Source organism: Corythoichthys intestinalis, chromosome 20 (genome assembly GCF_030265065.1).
Source record: "Corythoichthys intestinalis isolate RoL2023-P3 chromosome 20, ASM3026506v1, whole genome shotgun sequence".
NCBI classification, from domain to species: domain Eukaryota; kingdom Metazoa; phylum Chordata; class Actinopteri; order Syngnathiformes; family Syngnathidae; genus Corythoichthys; species Corythoichthys intestinalis.
The window spans coordinates 10,410,728-10,429,473 of record NC_080414.1 but is presented as its reverse complement, the minus strand read 5'-3'; the positions used below and the strand labels follow the sequence as shown (position 1 = coordinate 10,429,473).

General features: G+C 38.6%; 1 protein-coding gene across 9 annotated transcripts in view; it reads left to right on the top strand.

Annotated features, from left to right (window-relative positions):
- LOC130908901 (cadherin-18) overlaps window positions 1-18,746 on the top strand; it is a 425,189-nt gene that overhangs the window by 367,508 nt on the left and 38,935 nt on the right. For all 9 annotated transcript variants that reach the window (XM_057824823.1, XM_057824822.1, XM_057824821.1 and 6 more), the window contains 2 exons: window positions 4,961-5,085; window positions 8,694-8,811. In XM_057824823.1, coding sequence (XP_057680806.1) covers window positions 4,961-5,085; window positions 8,694-8,811 — 243 coding nt within the window. The remainder of the gene's footprint in view (window positions 1-4,960; window positions 5,086-8,693; window positions 8,812-18,746) is intronic.

Below are 18,746 nucleotides of genomic sequence, written 5' to 3'. Positions count from 1 at the left end.
ATTAAATGTCAATACAAAATAAATATCTCGAGTGTTTCTTCAAACTATGCAGGCACTTTTATTTTAAAAAAATAATTCAATACCTGAGTTTAGCCTCACACAGTATGAAAAAAAATATATCTAAATGAGGATGTAAGCACAACAAAAGACAAACAAAACAAGTGGCTAACTTGCATAGCAAAAGTCCCTTAGCTTAAATGCTATAAAATGCTATTTTTATAATGCCCTTAACAAATCGTTCAAACACCAATTCAATTAATTCACACATACATTCATGTTCACACATTCGAGTGTAAATCATCTCATAATATTGAGCTAGGATCATGTGTGAGTCAGGTGTCCTTTTTCCCACAAAAACCGCTAAATATACCTATGAACTAAATTACAAATGCATAAAAAAACATATTAGCTAATACAAAAACTTACCTGATGTTGGTCTTAACAGGGAGCAGCTGGATTCTGCCATGTTAAATACATTATGTCATATTCACTGTTGCTACTACAGGGCAGTGTACAGTACGTACCAAAATGAATAAAACTAAATACTGTACAAGCACTTTCAAAACAAACCTTTAAACTCTAATTAAATGAATCCTCGAAGCAGCAAAATTTGGTTTGAAGCTTTTTTTCTAACCGTATTACTCGAGTTAATCGATTAATCGTTGTAGCGCTAGTTTAGTACCATCAATGGCTGCGAATTAGTTAAAAATGTATGTTAAATGGAGCACAAGGTGAAGCGAATTTATGGGTGGCAAAAAACAAGTAAGCTAGCCTTATTTCATGACGACACGAAAGTCTGCCACAATTAGATATCATGTACATTTTGCGCTGGTGTCAAACCCACGGCCTTAGGACTAGATCCAGTCCAACACATGATTTTGCGTGGCCCACAAATGCAAATCTTGTACATTAAATTCAATATTTTTTGCTGAAATCCAAAAATTGTTGACACTTTTAAAGAACATTCAGATATCACAAACATTTTTTGTTACTGTTAATGTTCACTGGTTTTCGGTTTTACGACTAGCTGTCATTCAATTTGTCGTGTATCGTTAATTATATGAGACCTTTGTGCATTTTTGTGAGGTTTTTGACAATGTTGTTGCTGAAACAATTCCATAGACTTCACCATCAGTTGACAAGACAGCTCCCACAAACATTGCGCCACGCCTTCCCGTTGGGGGCCGACCCAGGCAGAGCATTGGCTTTCACTGTGATAAACTCAAACAGACACTGGGTTCAAACGCCAGTTTTAGGTGGAAAAGGCCGAAAGTTTGACTGCATACGAGCAGGTAGGAGTGTCTCAAGAGTGATTTGGTCGAGGATCCAAGGTAATTATTATATAAAATAGCCCCATGCATGAAACGTTTTGGAAAAAATGAATGGAAAAAAATTGCCTAACTTTAGCTCGAAATATTTACGTAAAATGAATTGTAACTGCTTGTTTCTTTGCTTTTAACCAAGGATCGAGACTGTTCTACGTTCATATCTAATTCCGGGATGTCCGCATTTATTTTCAACTTAAAAAGCTCTTTGTTTTGTGATGGCCGCCATGTTGTATCCATACACAGTAGCGTAAGTTTACATTCAACAGGAAATTTTTGGCCAACTGCCCATTTTTTGGCAAAAAAAGTAGTAATTTAGACCGTTCTGCGTCCGCACAAATTTTGTTTTCGCCTTTCACGTGTTTTATTTTATGTAACATTTCAATAAAAACGACATGGGCCAAATCGCTGGCAAGACGTGGCTCAGTGCTGAAGCAATAGTAACATCGGAATTCAACTTAAATAAGTTGTGATTGTATGTATAAAAATGCAAATTTTGCTTTTGTTGAGTAAAATTAAGACGATTCTGCATGTTTTCCTCAAGTATTAAGTTTCTGATGTGAAAATTGAGTGATTTATTAGCTGTTAAAAAATAAAATAAATACATTTAAGTTGCTATTTTGGGCGAAAACTTAAGTTACGATATGTTAAATATTGCTATTGATCCTGAAAATATAGGTTATTATCTCTGCATTTGGAGATTTCTGTGCATCTAAAATTTGAGAATTTTATAGCCAGTTTTGTTATACTTGTACAAAAAAAAAAAAAAAAGTACCGATTTTTTTCGGATTATAAGTCGCACCTGAGTATAAGTCGCACCAGCCATAAAATGCCCAACGAAGAGGAAAAAAAGTCGCACCGGAGAATAAAGTCTCGGGGGGGAAATTTACTTGATAAAATCCACCACATAGAACAGATATGTCATCTTGAAAGGCAATTTAATCTAAAAATACAATAGAGAACAACATGCTGAATAAGTGTACAGTATGATAATGTGACATGACGCATGAACAACGGAATGGAAATATACTGTCCTAACCAGGACGCTACGGCTCGGTCCTGGCTAAACAGCTCGCGAAACTCCCGGATGACGATGCTGGACGTCCATATCATTTGCTGACTTAATTTTGGCCGTCGTCATGACACCATCATTTGAAGAGTGAAACTAAAAATAGAAATAATACAAATCAATTTCATCCTCGATACCAAAATGGTTCGCATCAACGTAAATAAATGATAATTAGCTGCTATTCAACATTGACACAAACGGTTAGCATGCGTTCGCTAGCATTAGCACATCGTTCAATCAACCACACAACTGGCTCTAAGTGTCCGATCGCGGGTGGAAAACACAGAACAACAACAGAAAAGATGGTACATACAGGCGTTGCCTCTGTAGAGATATTTTACAAACATAAACAATGAACGTAGGTTCGCAGCCATGTATCCCTCTCTCTCTCTCGCCCACTCGCTCAGACGCTGCGTAGCTGTCAGTCTTGTTCTGGCTTGTGAGTGCTCTTCTTCGCGTAAACAAGTGCGAGTACGCACCCACATGGGCGGGAAAGTGCCATAAACTAAAAGCATGCATTTCAATATCAAAAAGTCAATAATACAATCGAACACACATTGCCAAAGGCAGAACGCAAACGTGGCCATAGCTATTAAGTAGGGTTGTTCCGATCATGTTTTTTTTGCTCCCGATCTGATCCCGATCGTTTTAGTTTGAGTATCTGGCGATCCGATATTTCCCGATCCGATTGCTTTTTTTTTTTGCTCCCGATTCAATTTCAATCATTCCCGATAATTTTTCCCAATCATATACATTTTGGCAATGCATTAAGAAAAAAATGAATAAAACTCGGACGAATATATACATTCAACATACAGTACATAAGTACTGTATTTGTTTATTATGAAAATAAATCCTCAAGATGGCATTTACAGGACTGTCTCAAAAAATTAGAATATTGTGTATTCTAATTTCCTGAGACATAGAATACACAATATTCTAATTTCCTGAGACAGTCAGGAAATTAGAATATTGTGTATTCTAATTTCCTGAGACAGTCCTGTATATATACACAGGACTGTCTCAAAAAATTAGAATATTGTGTATTCTAATTTCCTGAGACAGTCCAGTACATTATTAACATTCTTTCTGTGAGAGGGATCCACGGATAGAAAGACTTTTGACTTTGTATATTGTGACTAAATATTGCCATTTAGTGTATTTGTTGAGCTTTCAGTAAATGATACTGTAGAAATGCCCAAATGCATGATGGGAAGTGGAGCCATGACTGTGCGTAGTGCTACCAATTGATTTATCTTCTCTGCGTTGGGAAATAACATAAGGTGTTAAGAAAAAGATCAATTGCTACCTTGCTTCCCCACATTGCTTCCCATGATATTTCTAATCGTAAAGAGAGGGATTGTAAGGCTTTAGCCATTAAAAAAAAGGCTCCAAAGGCTGCCAAAATTCACTCTACTCCTTTTACACTGCCTTTTATCTCTCTACATAGGTAAAACGGCGCCATTACAGATTGAGCGTGACAATGCGTGGGTGGGTCGTGCAGCGCATGCATTAATTGCGTTGAATATTTTAACGTGATACATTTTTTTAAAAATTAATTACCGCCGCTATCGGGATAAATTTGATAACCCTACCTTAAGCCTAAACTAAAGACGAGTTTAACATATTATGTTTGTAACGTTAAAAACAATTACAAAACGATTTAATTAAAATATATGTATATATTAAAAAAAGGCATGGCCGATATTTTTTTGCCGATTCCGATACTTTGAAAATGTCGTGATCGGACCCGATCGATCGGGATGCTGATTGATCGGGACATCTCTACTATTATTAGTTAGTTATTCAGGTAACTATAGCATAAAGAGCATGCTAAGAAGTTTACCAAACCGTCAGTGTCACTCCAAACACCAAAATAACATGTGAAATGATATCATAATGTGTTAATAATTTCAAACATAAGTCGCTCCTGAGTATAAATCGCACCCCAAGCCAAACTATGAAAAAAAAAATGCCATTTATAATCCGAAAAATACGGTAATCTGGATTTTATTAGGGAACGACTTTAGATTTTTTTTTTATATCGATGCTCGTGGAGATTCATATAGGGAGGTGCCTGTTTTGGTTTAAGGTCGCTAGAGGCTTTGGTTTTGAAAACATTTGAATTTTAAGTTGTTGAAAATAGGCCCCCTAGGGATCGGCCCCGTGTCCCGTCAACTGATAACGAAGTCTATAACAATTCATTTCTCGATGACTATTTTCTATCATTTCACCAAAAGTCTTTAGACATGGTAAAGATACTGAATGAATCATTTTAGCCTTCTTATTGTAGTCCCACCGCGTCAGTCTACAAAAATTTACGTGACCAGCGTTCGGTTTGTTTTTGTTACCGTTTTCACTGAAGATCAATGCTAGCCAGTTGTTTTTCTGCCACCCGGAAATATCACAGCTCCTACTGTTCACACAATGCGATCCATAGAGAGCAAGAGTCTGCGTGCCAGGTCTACCAGAAGTCAGACAAGCAAAGCCGAGGGTGTCGGTGCACTGGAAATTACACGGCTGACCTTTTTGACTTGGATATTTGTGTTCCCGTGTGTCTCGCCAGACAACCCCGGCCTCCTCAGTTACATCCCGGTCACCGTGCAGGTGCTGGACGTCAACGACAATTCGCCGCATGTGGCTGACGCCGACGAGGAGGTCATCGTCTGCGAGAGCACCAGGGCTGGACAGGTGGGCGGCGGTGTTCTGTTTTTTTGTTAGCGGCGGCGCTAACACAAGAGGGTGTCTGGACTAAATGAATCATATTTTTGGGATAATTCTGTCTTCATATTTTTCATCTAAAGCTAATAAATGAACCATGCTTTTTTTGTTTTTCAATTGCTGATTGAAAACGGAAAAGAACAAATGACTTTTGCAATTGAAGCTCTTTCCAATTTGCTCCGACTGCTCTTTCAGTCATTTGAATTAAGCCGCGTTTTTTTTTTCTTCTGCTTCTCTTTTTCTGGAGATAGGGAGCAATCAGTCACACGGAAACGGCTGCGAGTCTGACTCGTCGCCGGAATAGAAAGACTAAAAAAAGCAAACCTCGTTTCTAATCATTTGAAGCTAGTTGGGGAGAAGTTTGAATTAAGGTTGGCGCTAAACGACGCCGCGGCTTTACTGCGGATTAAGTGTGAGCAATGACATTGTGTTTAAAGCATGGCTGCACACGTTCAAGAACACAACTGGTTTGTATTTTTGACGTCTCGTGTTCCGGAACGTTCCCGCGGGTCAATTAGGAAGATAGCTAGCGTCAATTCATCGCAAAACGTGGCTGTACTTCATTTTAAATTTGTGGATTGAGTAGAGTTATGATTAAAAAAACACCAAAGCAGCAAATTCTCAAGTGCATTTTCTGTGAACTTCAGTTGAACTCATTGGCTGCCATTAACGTTAATCGACATTCAACAGGGAAGACAGGAAAGACAAGGGCATGACAGGGCAGGAAAGCATAACATTTTAATTCATTGGTTGCCAATCAATTTTTAATGATTTTTTTTTTTTTTTTTGGAGTAGCATTCATTATTATTTTTCTTTTAAGGTAAATTTGTAAATTACCATTGATGCTATCAAACAAATAACTATGAAAAGAGTTAGGTAATTATTATTTTAAACCTAACCAACCTAAAGAAACTGCTAAGTAACACTTTGCCTGATTTTCCATGATTCATTTTTAATGTGTTTATCCTTTATCAGTTATCATTTTCAAAAATACACGTTAGACATTTTCTGCTAGCTAAATGCTAACATATAATGGAAAATCCCATAGAAAGGCTAACATGAAATACCATTGACTTCAAATGATCAACTCATTAGCCCCTTTCATATATATCTGAACACTGTTCAAATCCCAGGATTTAAACCGGTAGCCCTTGCGTGTGAAAGCAACTTCTCAGGTCGACTGATACGGAGATTACACGGACATTTGACGGGTCGCGTCTTAGTATTATGCCCTGGACTTTCATGGGACGAGGCATGTGTGAAAGCACGAGTTTGATTCCTGGGTCAGGGCAAGACGGCTGATGACGTAAATATCATGGCAGCCCCATCATTTCCTCTTTCTTCGCATTAAGACAAAAAGCGGTAAACAAACATCACAATTATCAACACGGCAAAGTGGAAATGGCAAAATGAAACTGAAAACATAATGAATTTAAATTGATACTGGATCGTAGAGCCGAGGAAGAGAGTCCGTCGTCCATCTTTTGAAATGTGTGGTTTATTCTGGAGTGACAGCAAGAATGAAAAGTGGCCTTGTGGCATTTTTTTTGTATGTGGCAAAATAGATTTTGGCATAGCCTGACTTGGGTGCCAGTTGAATGTCAATGCACTGTAATGGTATGTGTATGGTCGAAAATCACAGTCACACATGTTTTTCTGCCATTTAAAGTGAATGTAAAATTTGGATGTGCATGGCCTGCAAAAAGGCCATATACCAAAAAACAAAAAAAATGCCATTTACAAAAAAATGCCATATACCAAAATCAATTTTGCCACATGGCAATATCAATTTTCATACACCAAAAAAAATGCCACATGCCAAAATACATTTTGCCACATACCAAAAAGTTGCCACATAGCAAAAAAATAAATTAAAAAAAATGCCACATGCCAAAATCTATTCTGCCACATACCAAAAAATAAAAAATGACAAAATACATTTTGTCACATACCAAATAAATGCCACATGGCAAAAAATGCCACATGCCAAAATACATTTTGCCACATGCCAAAAAAAAAAAAGCCACATGCCAAAATACATTTTGCCACATGGCAAATACCAAAAAAAAAAAAAAAAAAGCCACATCGTAAAAAAAAAAAGCCACATGCCAAAATACATTTTGCCACATGGCAAATACCCAAAAAAAAAAAAATGCCACATCCCAAAAAAAAAATGCCACATGCCAAAATACATTTTGCCACATGGCAAATACCAAAAAAAAAAAAAAGCCACATCTCAAAAAAAATGCCACATGCCAAAATTACATTTTGCCACTTGGCAAAAAAAAAATGCCACACGGCAAAAAAAAAAAAACAATGCCACGTGCCAGAATACATTTTTCCACATGGCAAAAAAAAATGCCACATGCCAAAATACATTTTGCCACATGGCAAATACCAAAAAAAAAAAATGCCACATCCCAAAAAAAAAATGCCACATGCCAAAATACATTTTGCCACATGGCAAATACCAAAAAAAAAAAAAAAAGCCACATCTCAAAAAAAATGCCACATGCCAAAATTACATTTTGCCACTTGGCAAAAAAAAATGCCACACGGCAAAAAAAAAAAAACAATGCCATGTGCCAGAATACATTTTTCCACATGGCAAAAAAAAATGCCACATGCCAAAATACATTTTGCCACATACCAAATACCACTTTTCGTTTTCCGACCTGATGTTATTTTGTTGCCGATGTTAGGGTCCGCAACTGCGTAAACAAGGTTGTACCTCAAAGCAAAAAACAAAGGAGAGATGCGTTCAAGGGTTTATGAAATAAAAACAAAAATGCACGCAATCACAGAAAAGGGGGAATAACATAATCCGTCCGTGACAGTAGTTGGACGCGGATCAATAATGCTAACATAAGCGGTCGGCAGAGAGCCGATAAGACAACAAAACAAATACTCAAATACCAGCACAATGTGGGGATTTCAAAACAAGGGCGGCATAAGAACAAGCTAGCACGAAATTCGAGAGTACAAGGTGTGGAATGGCGCCCAGTAATTTAATATCTCAGCACCCTTCTCTTGCATCGCCTAGGCTTACACAGTCTTGATGAGCTTGAATTGGCAGCAGGTACGACATCAGGAATGCTCTCACAACTCTAGACCTCCAATCCAGTGTGACTGGGAGGGGCGAATGAACGTTTATGGATTGGACGTCTACCACCGTCAACGGTGCTACGATTACCATTTTTGGCCAGCTATCTGCACTGTCAATAGCAGTAAATGAGTAAAATAAGAACAGCAGGCTAAATAAAAATCTCATATAAACTACACAAAGATGCTAGGCCCAACCAAAACATGACATTTTTTGCCATGTCCATAAATCACACATCATAAAAGTGGTAATTGGATGTAGTGTAGCGAGAGATGTCCAGAAATGAAGCTCAGAGGAACAAAACAGATCTCTCACTTGAAGAGAAAAACTCTACTGGCAGCTTGTTTTTCTCCCGAGGCGACTGTCACCAGGCTCAGGCTGTCACCAATTAAAAGGAAACTCCAGTCCATCCACTTGGAGGACACTCATCTTGTATTCTCAGTATTGTTTCAGCTAATGATCTTGTCTCTGTCAGGTGATCCAGACGATCAGCGCCGTGGACAAGGACGACTTTGCCAACGGACAACGTTTCTCCTTCGCGCTGTCCGATCAAATGCCGGTTAATCCCAATTTCACGCTTAAGGACAATGAAGGTAATTGGACTGACAAGTTGCTTATGTTTGCATTTCATAAGAGCTGAGTGCGGGTGGCTAGCGGTTTTGGTATGAAAAGTTTGTCAGAACTAGATTTGCACCAATACTAGTATCAGTACAGATATGGGAAATAATATGTACCGTAATATGTATAAAACGGGCCTGATTATAAGACGACCCCCTCTTTTTCAAGACTCAAGTTCGAAAAAAGACTTTTTGAACAACAAATTAATTTTTATACAAAAAAATAATTACAGTACATCTGAAATGATTATAACAATATGCAGTGGGGCAAATAAGTATTTAGTCAACCACCAATTGTGCAAGTTCTCCTACTTGAAAAGATTAGAGAGGCCTGTAATTGTCAACATGGGTAAACCTCAACCATGAGAGACAGAATGTGGAAAAAAACTGAAAGTCACTTTGTTTGATTTTTAAAGAATTTATTTCCAAATTAGAGTGGAAAATAAGAGTTTGGTCACCTACAAACAAGCAAGAATTATGGCTGTCAAAGAGGTCTAACTTCTTCTAAGGAGGTCTAACGAGGGTTCACTCATTACCTGTATTCATGGCACCTGTTTTAACTCAATATCGGTACAAAAGACACCTGTCCACAACTTCAGTCAGTCACACTCCAAACTCCACTATGGCCAAGACCAAAGAGCTGTCGAAGGGCACCAGAGACAAAATTGTAGACCTTCACCAGGCTGGGAAGACTGAATCTGCAATAGGTAAAACGCTTGGAGTAAAGAAATCAACTGTGGGAGCAATTATTAGAAAATGGAAGACATACAAGACCACTGATAAGCTCCCTCGATCTGGGGCTCCATGAAAGATCTCGCCCCGTGGCGTCAAAATGATAACAAGAACGGTGAGCAAAAATCCCAGAACCACACGGGGGAGCTAGTGAATGACCTACAGAGAGCTGGGACCACAGGAACAAAGGCTACTATCAGTAACACAATGCGCCACCAGGGACTCAAATCCTGCACTGCCAGATGTGTCCCCCTGCTGAAGAAAGTACACGTCCAGGCCCGTCTGCGGATCGCTAGAGCGCATTTGGATGATCCAGAAGAGGAATGGGATAATGTGTTATGGTCAGATGAAACCAAAATAGAACTTTTTAGTAGAAACACAGGTTCTCGTGTTTGGAGGAGAAAGAATACTTAATTGCATCCGGAGAACACCATACCCACTGTGAAGCATGGGGGTGGAAACATCATGCTTTGGGGCTGTTTTTCTGCAAAGGGACCAGGACGACTGATCTGTGTAAAGGAAACAACGAATGGGGCCATGTATCGAGAAATTTTGAGTGAACATCTCCTTCCATCAGCAAGGGCATTGAAGATGAGACGTGGCTGGGTCGTTCAGCATGACAAAGATCCCGAACACACAGCCAGTGCAACAAAGGAGTGGCTTCGTGAGAAGCATTTCAAGGTCCTGGAGTGGCCTAGCCAGTCTCCAGATCTCAACCCCATAGAAAATCTGTGGAGGGAGTTGAAAGTCCGTGTTGCCCAAAGACAGCCCCAAAACATCACTGCTCTAGAAGAGATCGTCATGGAGGTATGGGCTAAAATACCAGCAACAGTGTGTGAAAAGCTTGTGAAGAATTACAGAAAACGTTTGGCCTCCGTTATTGCATACAAAGTATTGACATAACAAACAAACATAACAAAGTATTGTGATGAACTTTTGGTATGGACCAAATACTTATTTTCCACCATGATTTGCCAATAAATTCTTTAAAAATCAAACAATGTGATTTTCTGTTTTTTTTTTTTTTTTTTTTTCCACATTCTGTCTCTCATGGTTGAGGTTTACCCATGTTGACAATTACAGGCCTCTCTAATATTTTCAAGTGGGAGAACTTGCACAATTAGTGGTTGACTAAATACTATTTGCTCCACTGTATTTGAGAGAAAAAGCATGTTATTTTGCGTCATTCAAATCTTAATATCTTAATATCTGAACATTTAAATATGTAAAGTGCCATCACATTTGTAAATGAATGGCTTCTGGTTTTTGAAATGTAAATAAACCAATCTATTGTGATAAAACAACTAAACTGCAATAACTGCATTAACCATCAAAGTGAAGTCTAACTGTAACTGTAGTCTTGAAACAAATCTGAATAAGGAAAAAAATTGCAATAAAATAATGCAAACTGGTTAAACGAGAGTATCTGAGATCTATCATGACAGAACATCGCTTCAATGATATCTGGCGCCATCAAGCGTCGTGAATGAGTATAATGTCTAAACCGCGAATATAAGACGACCCCCACTTTTTCAGTCTTATTTCAATGCAGAAAACAGTCTTATATCCGGGCCAATACGGTACTTTTCGAGGTCTGGTTTCCAGACCCTGGTGGACCCACCCAAGATGGCCGCCAGGAGTTGATAGATGCCCAATTGCGTGGCATCCAATCATTTTCTTCTATGAATTGAAATGCGTTTATCACGAATAGACATCCAATCCAGTTGAAGCAGGAAGGTGACTGCGAATGAACATTAAACTGATTATTCCGAAAGTCTGAAAAATCGGTATATTTTATTGACCTTAACTCGAATAGTAGAATCTTGAATCCAGTCCAAAATATTTTTTGAGGCGTCATTTCTTTTTTTCGTGTACAAAAAAAGTTTCTCTGTTTTAAAAGTCGTTTTACACATTAAATACGACGTTTTTGTAATTCTCGTTCGTTTGTCCAGAATACTGGCGACAGGTATCCACCTCCATGTTTGAGCGGCCGATTGGGACGTGCGACGCGTGTGCAGTTGTCAAACGGATTAGCCGCGCTCTCGCTTGGCCGCTCTCCCCCGAGCGGCGACATTTGTAAGCAGCCGACGGAAGCTGTTGCCGTAGCAACCATCTCTGCTCAGTACCTCGCTTTAGGTTGGACCGCAGTTATCCACTGGCTGGCACTCGCGCAAAACCCGAGATGGTCTTTTAACAGTAGGACATTATCGGTAGGTCTCCTACTCATGAATATTTGACTTCTAAAGCACTCAATGGTTTACCTGGTATGCCAGATTGTTCCGTATATCTTCCATAATCTTGGAAAGATCCAATCAAGACCTGTTTCATGGGAGGAACCTTTAAAAAATATATACCTCTGCTGATTGGACGATGGCTCTTCTCGTCACATATGCGAAGACATAATTCACCGTCAAATGAAAGATTTGCTCCTCTTTTAATGAGGAAATGAAGTGTATTATAGGAAACTGACACATCTTCAAAAACATCTTTGCATTCTGCCATAATATTCAAGCAGATAGTCACTTCCTGGTCAGGTCTGCTCCTCCAGCCTCTTTCTTCTGATTGGCTTGCCATCAGAAGGTGACCAATCGTTAAGCCACAATATGACATATTGGTTCGCGGAAGAGCAAAAACATTGTTTCCCCCCTGTGCTTCGGATCATTGTGATGTTGGAAGATCCAGCCACGACTGATCTTCAAGTCTCTGACTGAGGGAAGGAGGTTGTGGCTCAAAATCTGACAATACATTTCACCATTCATTTTCTGCTTTATACAGTCGGTCACCCTGTCCCCTTTGCCGAAAAACATGAGGTTTCCACCCCCATACTTCACAGTGGGGATGGTGTTCTCGGGATTGTACTTCAACAGCCTTCTGAGCAATGCATGATTTTAAACCATTGCACCATCGTATTTTACTGACAGTTGCCTTTGAAACTGTGCATCCATCTCTCTTAAGGTCATTGACCAGCTCCTGCCGTGTAGTTCTAGGCTGAACCCTCAGTTTTCTCATCATGAGTGATGCCCCATGAGGAGAGATTTTGCATGGATCCCCATAGAGGCGTGCGAAATTTCCGATTCTTAGATTATTCGCGATTCGGCCGTGGAAGATTTGAGAACGATTCACAAACATCCAAATTCCGATTATTGAATTATACCAGGTAAAGCGGAAGTAAAACACAGTAGGCGCGGTCTCTGGGACGCAATGAGGAACGGACCTAGAGTAAAATATCATGTTCAACTCATGCCGCTAGATAAAAAAAAAAAACAATCATACCTGAATGCGGCCGACAGCCGCTACAAACAACGTCCAGTTGCTAGTTGCTACAAACATACGGCTACAATTCATATATATGTAGAACTAGATGCAAAATGACAGACGACGGCGGTGTTAGAACATGTATTATTGAACAGAGATGCGAAATGACAGATTTGCCGGCGTTAGTAAACAGCCGCCATCTTAAAGCAGTAGACTTCTCTAAAAGGCTCTTTTGTAGCGAACCTAATTAACTTTTTATCTAAAATACTCCTAACTCGGCAAAATCTTGTCTTGAATCTATCTTTTAAAACTTTGACATGTCAAAAGTAGACAGAAGGGAAATTATGGAATAACGGGAGCAATTTTAACAACTGTGGTTGATTCACAACTTAAAATTAATTGAATGTAGTTTAAAGCTGCTGATACAGAATGCGGACTGGAGTATTTTATTTACTGTTAGAACTTTTGTATATTTGTTTACTGTTATATGTTAACTTGATACTGAAATAGTAGTTTGGTTTAGCCTGAGAGGATTTTTGAACAATTTTGGAACTAATGTACAAAACATTAAAAAAAATAATAATAATAAGAAGAAGGGGGGTGCATCAATAATCGTTTTATAATTGAATCGGAGCCTCTGAATCGTAATCGTAATCGAATCGTTAGGTGCCAAAGCCCCAGTCCAAGGTAGAATATCAGGCATGTTTAGCCTTTTCCATTTTTAACGATTGCTGGAACTGTTGGTTTATTCTCACCAAGCTGCTTTCCAAATGTTCCATAGCCTTTTCCGGCTTTGTGGCGCTCAACAATTTTTTTCTCTGGTGTCTTTCGAAAGCTCTCTTGTCTTGCCCGTGGTAGCAGTTGGATTATGACTGACTGTGGCATGCACAGGTGACAGTATTGAGCTCAAACTGGTGGTGGGTTGGTGGTTACTCATGGGGTAACGGTGGACTTTTTTTAAGGTAGACAAGTCTTTGAGTGTCATAATTATTTGCCAATTCATAAGTACAAATACTTATGAACTCTGCATCACACAGCCCACACTTCCAGGGGGTGTTCTCCTCCTTCCGTCCTTTGTGCACCGCTGTCACTCTCCTCACTCGCCGACTCATCTGAAGAAAATTACCACAAATTTGGCCCATTCTCTTCCTCGAGTTGATAAAATGACGCAATTGCTTGCGCTAAATTTAGTATTCAATTCATTCCGTACCTTTCACAAAGTCGCTTGCTCAATCCAACCGGCCATTGCTCGCTACCTCGCCTCCTTCTCATGAGATGGCGCCTCGCTCGGCAATATCTTAAAAATTTTCAGATGACTTCCTTTCTTTGTGATGTCACAATGGTATGTAGGTAGATTTGTGTCTTTATTATTCAATCAAAAAAAAAAAGTTGCTTCAATGAAATAAAAAGTTGCTTCAGTCAGAAAAAAAAACTTTGTTTGCAAAAAAAATTTTGAAAGTCAAAAAAATGTATTTGAAAACTATTTTTCTTTAAGTCGTTTTTTTTTTTTAATTGAAAGATTTTTGACTGAAGTAATGTAATTTTGCGTTTGGACCACATTTTGGCTAGGACATTTGTGTCTGTATAATTCAATCCAAAAATAAATAGCTTCAAACAAAAATATATATATTTTCAAAAGAAAACTCACTTCAATCAAATATTTATGCCGATGTCACACCCCCCTTACCGGTGCCCTATTTTCGGCTTGGACTCGAGCAGAGTCCGATGGCTGGATGGAGCCCTGGTGGCCATTATTCTTGCTTCATACTTTTATACCATTGGCGTAGTCACCTGCCACTCAAGCATGTCAGAAGTAGCGTTGAAGTTGGATCTTTGTGTCAAAATGATTCAATCAAAAAAAAAAGTGCCTTCAAAACTTTTTGCTTTTCAAAAAAGTGACACTTCAATAAAAAATATACATATTTCAAATAAAAAAAAATTTCATTAAAAAATTTTTTTTTGCAAATGTTTTTTCTTTGATTACATTTTTTTTTTTTTTGATTGAAGCAACTTTTATTGGGATTGAATGATTTAGACACAAATGTCCTACCCATAATATGACTCAAACACAAAAAGGATTGCTTCAATCAAAGAAAACAGTTTCAATGAAAAATGTGTAAAATGTTAAGTGTTCAAATGCGAATTTCTGAGTCTCAAATATTTTCAACCTTTTTAATACAATTCAACCCCAAAATATTCAAACCTTTTTTTCTACGATTTTAAAAAATTTTTGATTGAAGTGATTTTTCTTTTGAAAATATATATTTTTTTTGTTTGAAGCAACTTATTTTTTTTGACTGAATAATAAAGACACAAATGTCCTAGCCAAAATGTGGTCCAAACGCAAAATTAAATTACTTCAATCAAAAACGTTGTTTCAATCAAAACAAAAAAAACTTGACTTAAATCCCCCCCCCAAAAAAATCAATCAAAAAGTTTTCAAATACATTTTTTTGAGTTTCAAATTTATTTATGCATTGAAACACTTTTTTTTTTTTTTTTTTTTTTTGATCGAAGTGACTTTTTCATCGATTGAAAATTTATATTTTGATTGAAGTAACTTTTTTTTGATTGAATAATAAAAACACAAATCTACCTCCATACAATGGCTCCTGGAATATGTAGTTTGTTGTTGTGCTTTCCATTTTGAAAAAGGACAAGAAATGGTGGAAATATGAAAATAAACATAGTCCATGCAATGTTTTAATATTTATTTATGAGGGCAATAAAAAAATAAAAAATAAAAATTAAAAAAATTAAAAAAAAAAAAAAAAAAAAAATCTCCCGTTTTACTTGGTCGATTGACTTCAGGTAAAAATGGGCGTGCACCTCAACTTCAACATGTCGGTGACACATGCGTAAATGTGTCGCCGCTGACACGTCAAGTTTTAAACAGTTAAAATAGGCCATTGATTTAAGGTGCACCGTATACGCCAATGTGCCTTATAGTGTGGGAAAATATGATAAGTGTATTTCCGACAAAACTTCAGAAACTGAATTATCTATTAGAATTGCTTTGTACCCTAACATTGTAGTCAAGCAGACTCCTGGTCACGTTTGCACCTCCCGCCACTTTATCGTGATTGGCTGGATAACAACCAGGGAATTGGTTGGACAGTTGAGGTTTGCAAGACGTTACTGCATGATGAATCAATGAATCAGGAAGTATCGTCTTGCTTGCCAGGCTGGTCAATGGTAGGGAATGTACTGAAATGAATATACAGTACTTGTCACTGGACTTTATTTTGTATTTATTGTATTTATACTCCTTGTTTTTATGTGTGTCTTCAGCACTTTGTGTTTTTATGAGCGTTTGCTCTTGGTTTAAGGGCCTTGTTGTATTTATTTGGTTGATTTGTTTTAAAGAGGAGCACAAATGGTTATGGAGCACCCCTCACTGATTGGCCAAATGTTGCTTCCGGAAGAGAAAAGTCAGTATCCTTAGTTTAAGGTGACATTAAAGTGTCACAGCGGCGTCCTCACCGCACGTATTACTCGTGTGATACCAGGTAAAAAGGTGAACCAAAATAGCACGGGTGACTTTGCAATTCACTGGAAGGTAAATCAAATCAGAAGATGTGCGACTCGGGACGGAGACGGCCGGATAATAAATGCCTCGCCCCGCTGTACTTGTTTGTCCTCAACCTGGGAGCGACTAAGAGGCCGCCGTCACTGAAGCTATTTGAGCGCCAATAAAAGCAGTGTGATACCATCAGGCGGCTCCTATTAAGGGACGTCGTCCTGGTTTGGACACTTGAGAGTCTTATGTAAAGTTGCTCGAGTGCACTTTGCAGGACAAAAGATGTGTCATTGATATGCTGGAGTTCTCAATCTCTGATTTTTTTTCACCAGAAATTGAAGGATTAAGTTATTTAACAGAGACATCGCTAAAAAAGTTTGAGGTACGCTAGAGCTCAAGGGCGTAGGTTTGGTCTCAACATTGGTAGGCACGATATTACAGCATAACCTGCATGTGCACTTTTTGCTACATTAATAAAACCAAACAGATTAGGTCAGTGCTTCTCAATTATTTTCTGTTACGCCCCCCCCAAGGAAGACGTAAATGTTTCGCGCCCCCCCAAACTCTGCCGCCACTGTAAATGGTATCATTTGTCTATAATATTACTATAAGTACGCCTCTGCCTCACATTGTCCTTTTTTTTCCTATTAGAGAAAATAAGAGATCAACTTATAAAGTATAACTTTAATTACATTGTTTTGTTTGTAACAGAAAAGACTTAACGAATAAATTTGCCTGAATTAAAAAAAAAGTCACATCCAAACTGTAAAAATACACTCAAGGTACATTTTTGACCATTTGATACTGAATATTAAAATCGGTAAATAATAACAAATTCCAAATTGATTAGAAACATTAACTCATGAGGACAATATGCCAAAAAATTTACTGAAAAAACAAAACTGAATAGAAGAGAGGGGAAAAAAAGTGTCTTTGGACAGAAGGACAGTTTTTATTTTCGCTGCTCGCTGCTCACAGTATCACCTCCAGTTTGCAATGGTGTCGGGTTATTTTGCACTGAGCATGCTAACAGTGCTCACTGGTTTACTGACATAACACTGACAAAGCGGGACGATTGTTGGCAATATTTGGCACGTTTTCGCTGAAAAACAACCAAGCGGCTTATCAATGAGATTGGGGTTTAATGTCTTTAAGTAGCATCTTATATGATTTGGCTTCCGGCTGTCCGCTATAATCATTTTCAGACACAGTAAACAGTGGTCTTTCCTCATCTACCACTGTATTAAATGCCAAAGCCAAAAGGCAAACGGCCCGAAAAAAGCGCATTCTCGGCGGCCGAGGGAGAACCGTAGGCGAGGGCGGTCGTCGTGACGATCCCAAGCCGAAAATGGCACTTCCTAGGCGGACACATGAGAACCGGAGAAGACAGTGGGGTGCTGCGTGAGTCCGGCCGGAAAACGGCTTCCGAAAACGGCGCACAGCTCTTTATATCTCTTCTGTGTGCTCTTGCTTACTTCAAAAATACTGCGCACGCATTGAAAATGAGAGCGCCACTGCCACCCACTGAGTGGATGTGCAAGTACACTTTATTCTAGTACGGCAAAAAAAAAAAAAGCATGTTCCCCGAGGTCACATGCGCCACCCCTGGCATCGCTCTGCGCCCCGGGCGCGCCCCACTATTTGAGAAGTACTGGATTAAGTGAATGGGGGTCAGGGCTACATTTCTCACAAATATGAACCTAATGAATTGATACAGTATGCTAAATCAGTGGTGCTCATGACGTCGATCACGATCGACCAGTTAATCATAAAGCTAGTGTGGGTAGCTCACGACATCCCCCCCCAAAACACTTTTTTTTTAATGTACATAATTAATTGTGATTGTTGTGTGTATGTTGTGTTGTGTGAGCTACATATGAGGTTATGCAGCACCCCTCTCTCTCTAAACAGCTTCTTACTAACATTTTTCTAGTTCCATAATTTGCAGCTGAGTTCACCACATTTCTTACAGTTTATTTAATGTTAACAGTAGAAAACACAAAGAGAAGGACACTTCAGCTTCCTACTTGATTTTTGCAGGTTAGCAAGTTCACACGGTTTAATGTTATGCTAACACTGATGCAAGTTCGATCTACATTACCAAAATTAATGGTGTATTCCCCACTTCCAAAACAATGATGTGTTTTTACTAGGGCTGTCAAAATTATCGCATTAAAGGGCGGTAATTAATTTTTTAAATTAATCACGTTAAAATATTTGACGCAATTAACGCACATGCCCCGCTCAAACAGACTAAAATGACAGTACAGTGTAATGTCCGCTTGTTTTTTGGTGTTTGGCGCCCTCTGCTGGCGTTTGGGTCCAACTGATTTTATGGGTTAGTACCATGAGTGAGCATGGTGTAATTATTGACATCAACAATGGCGAGCTACTAGCTTATTTT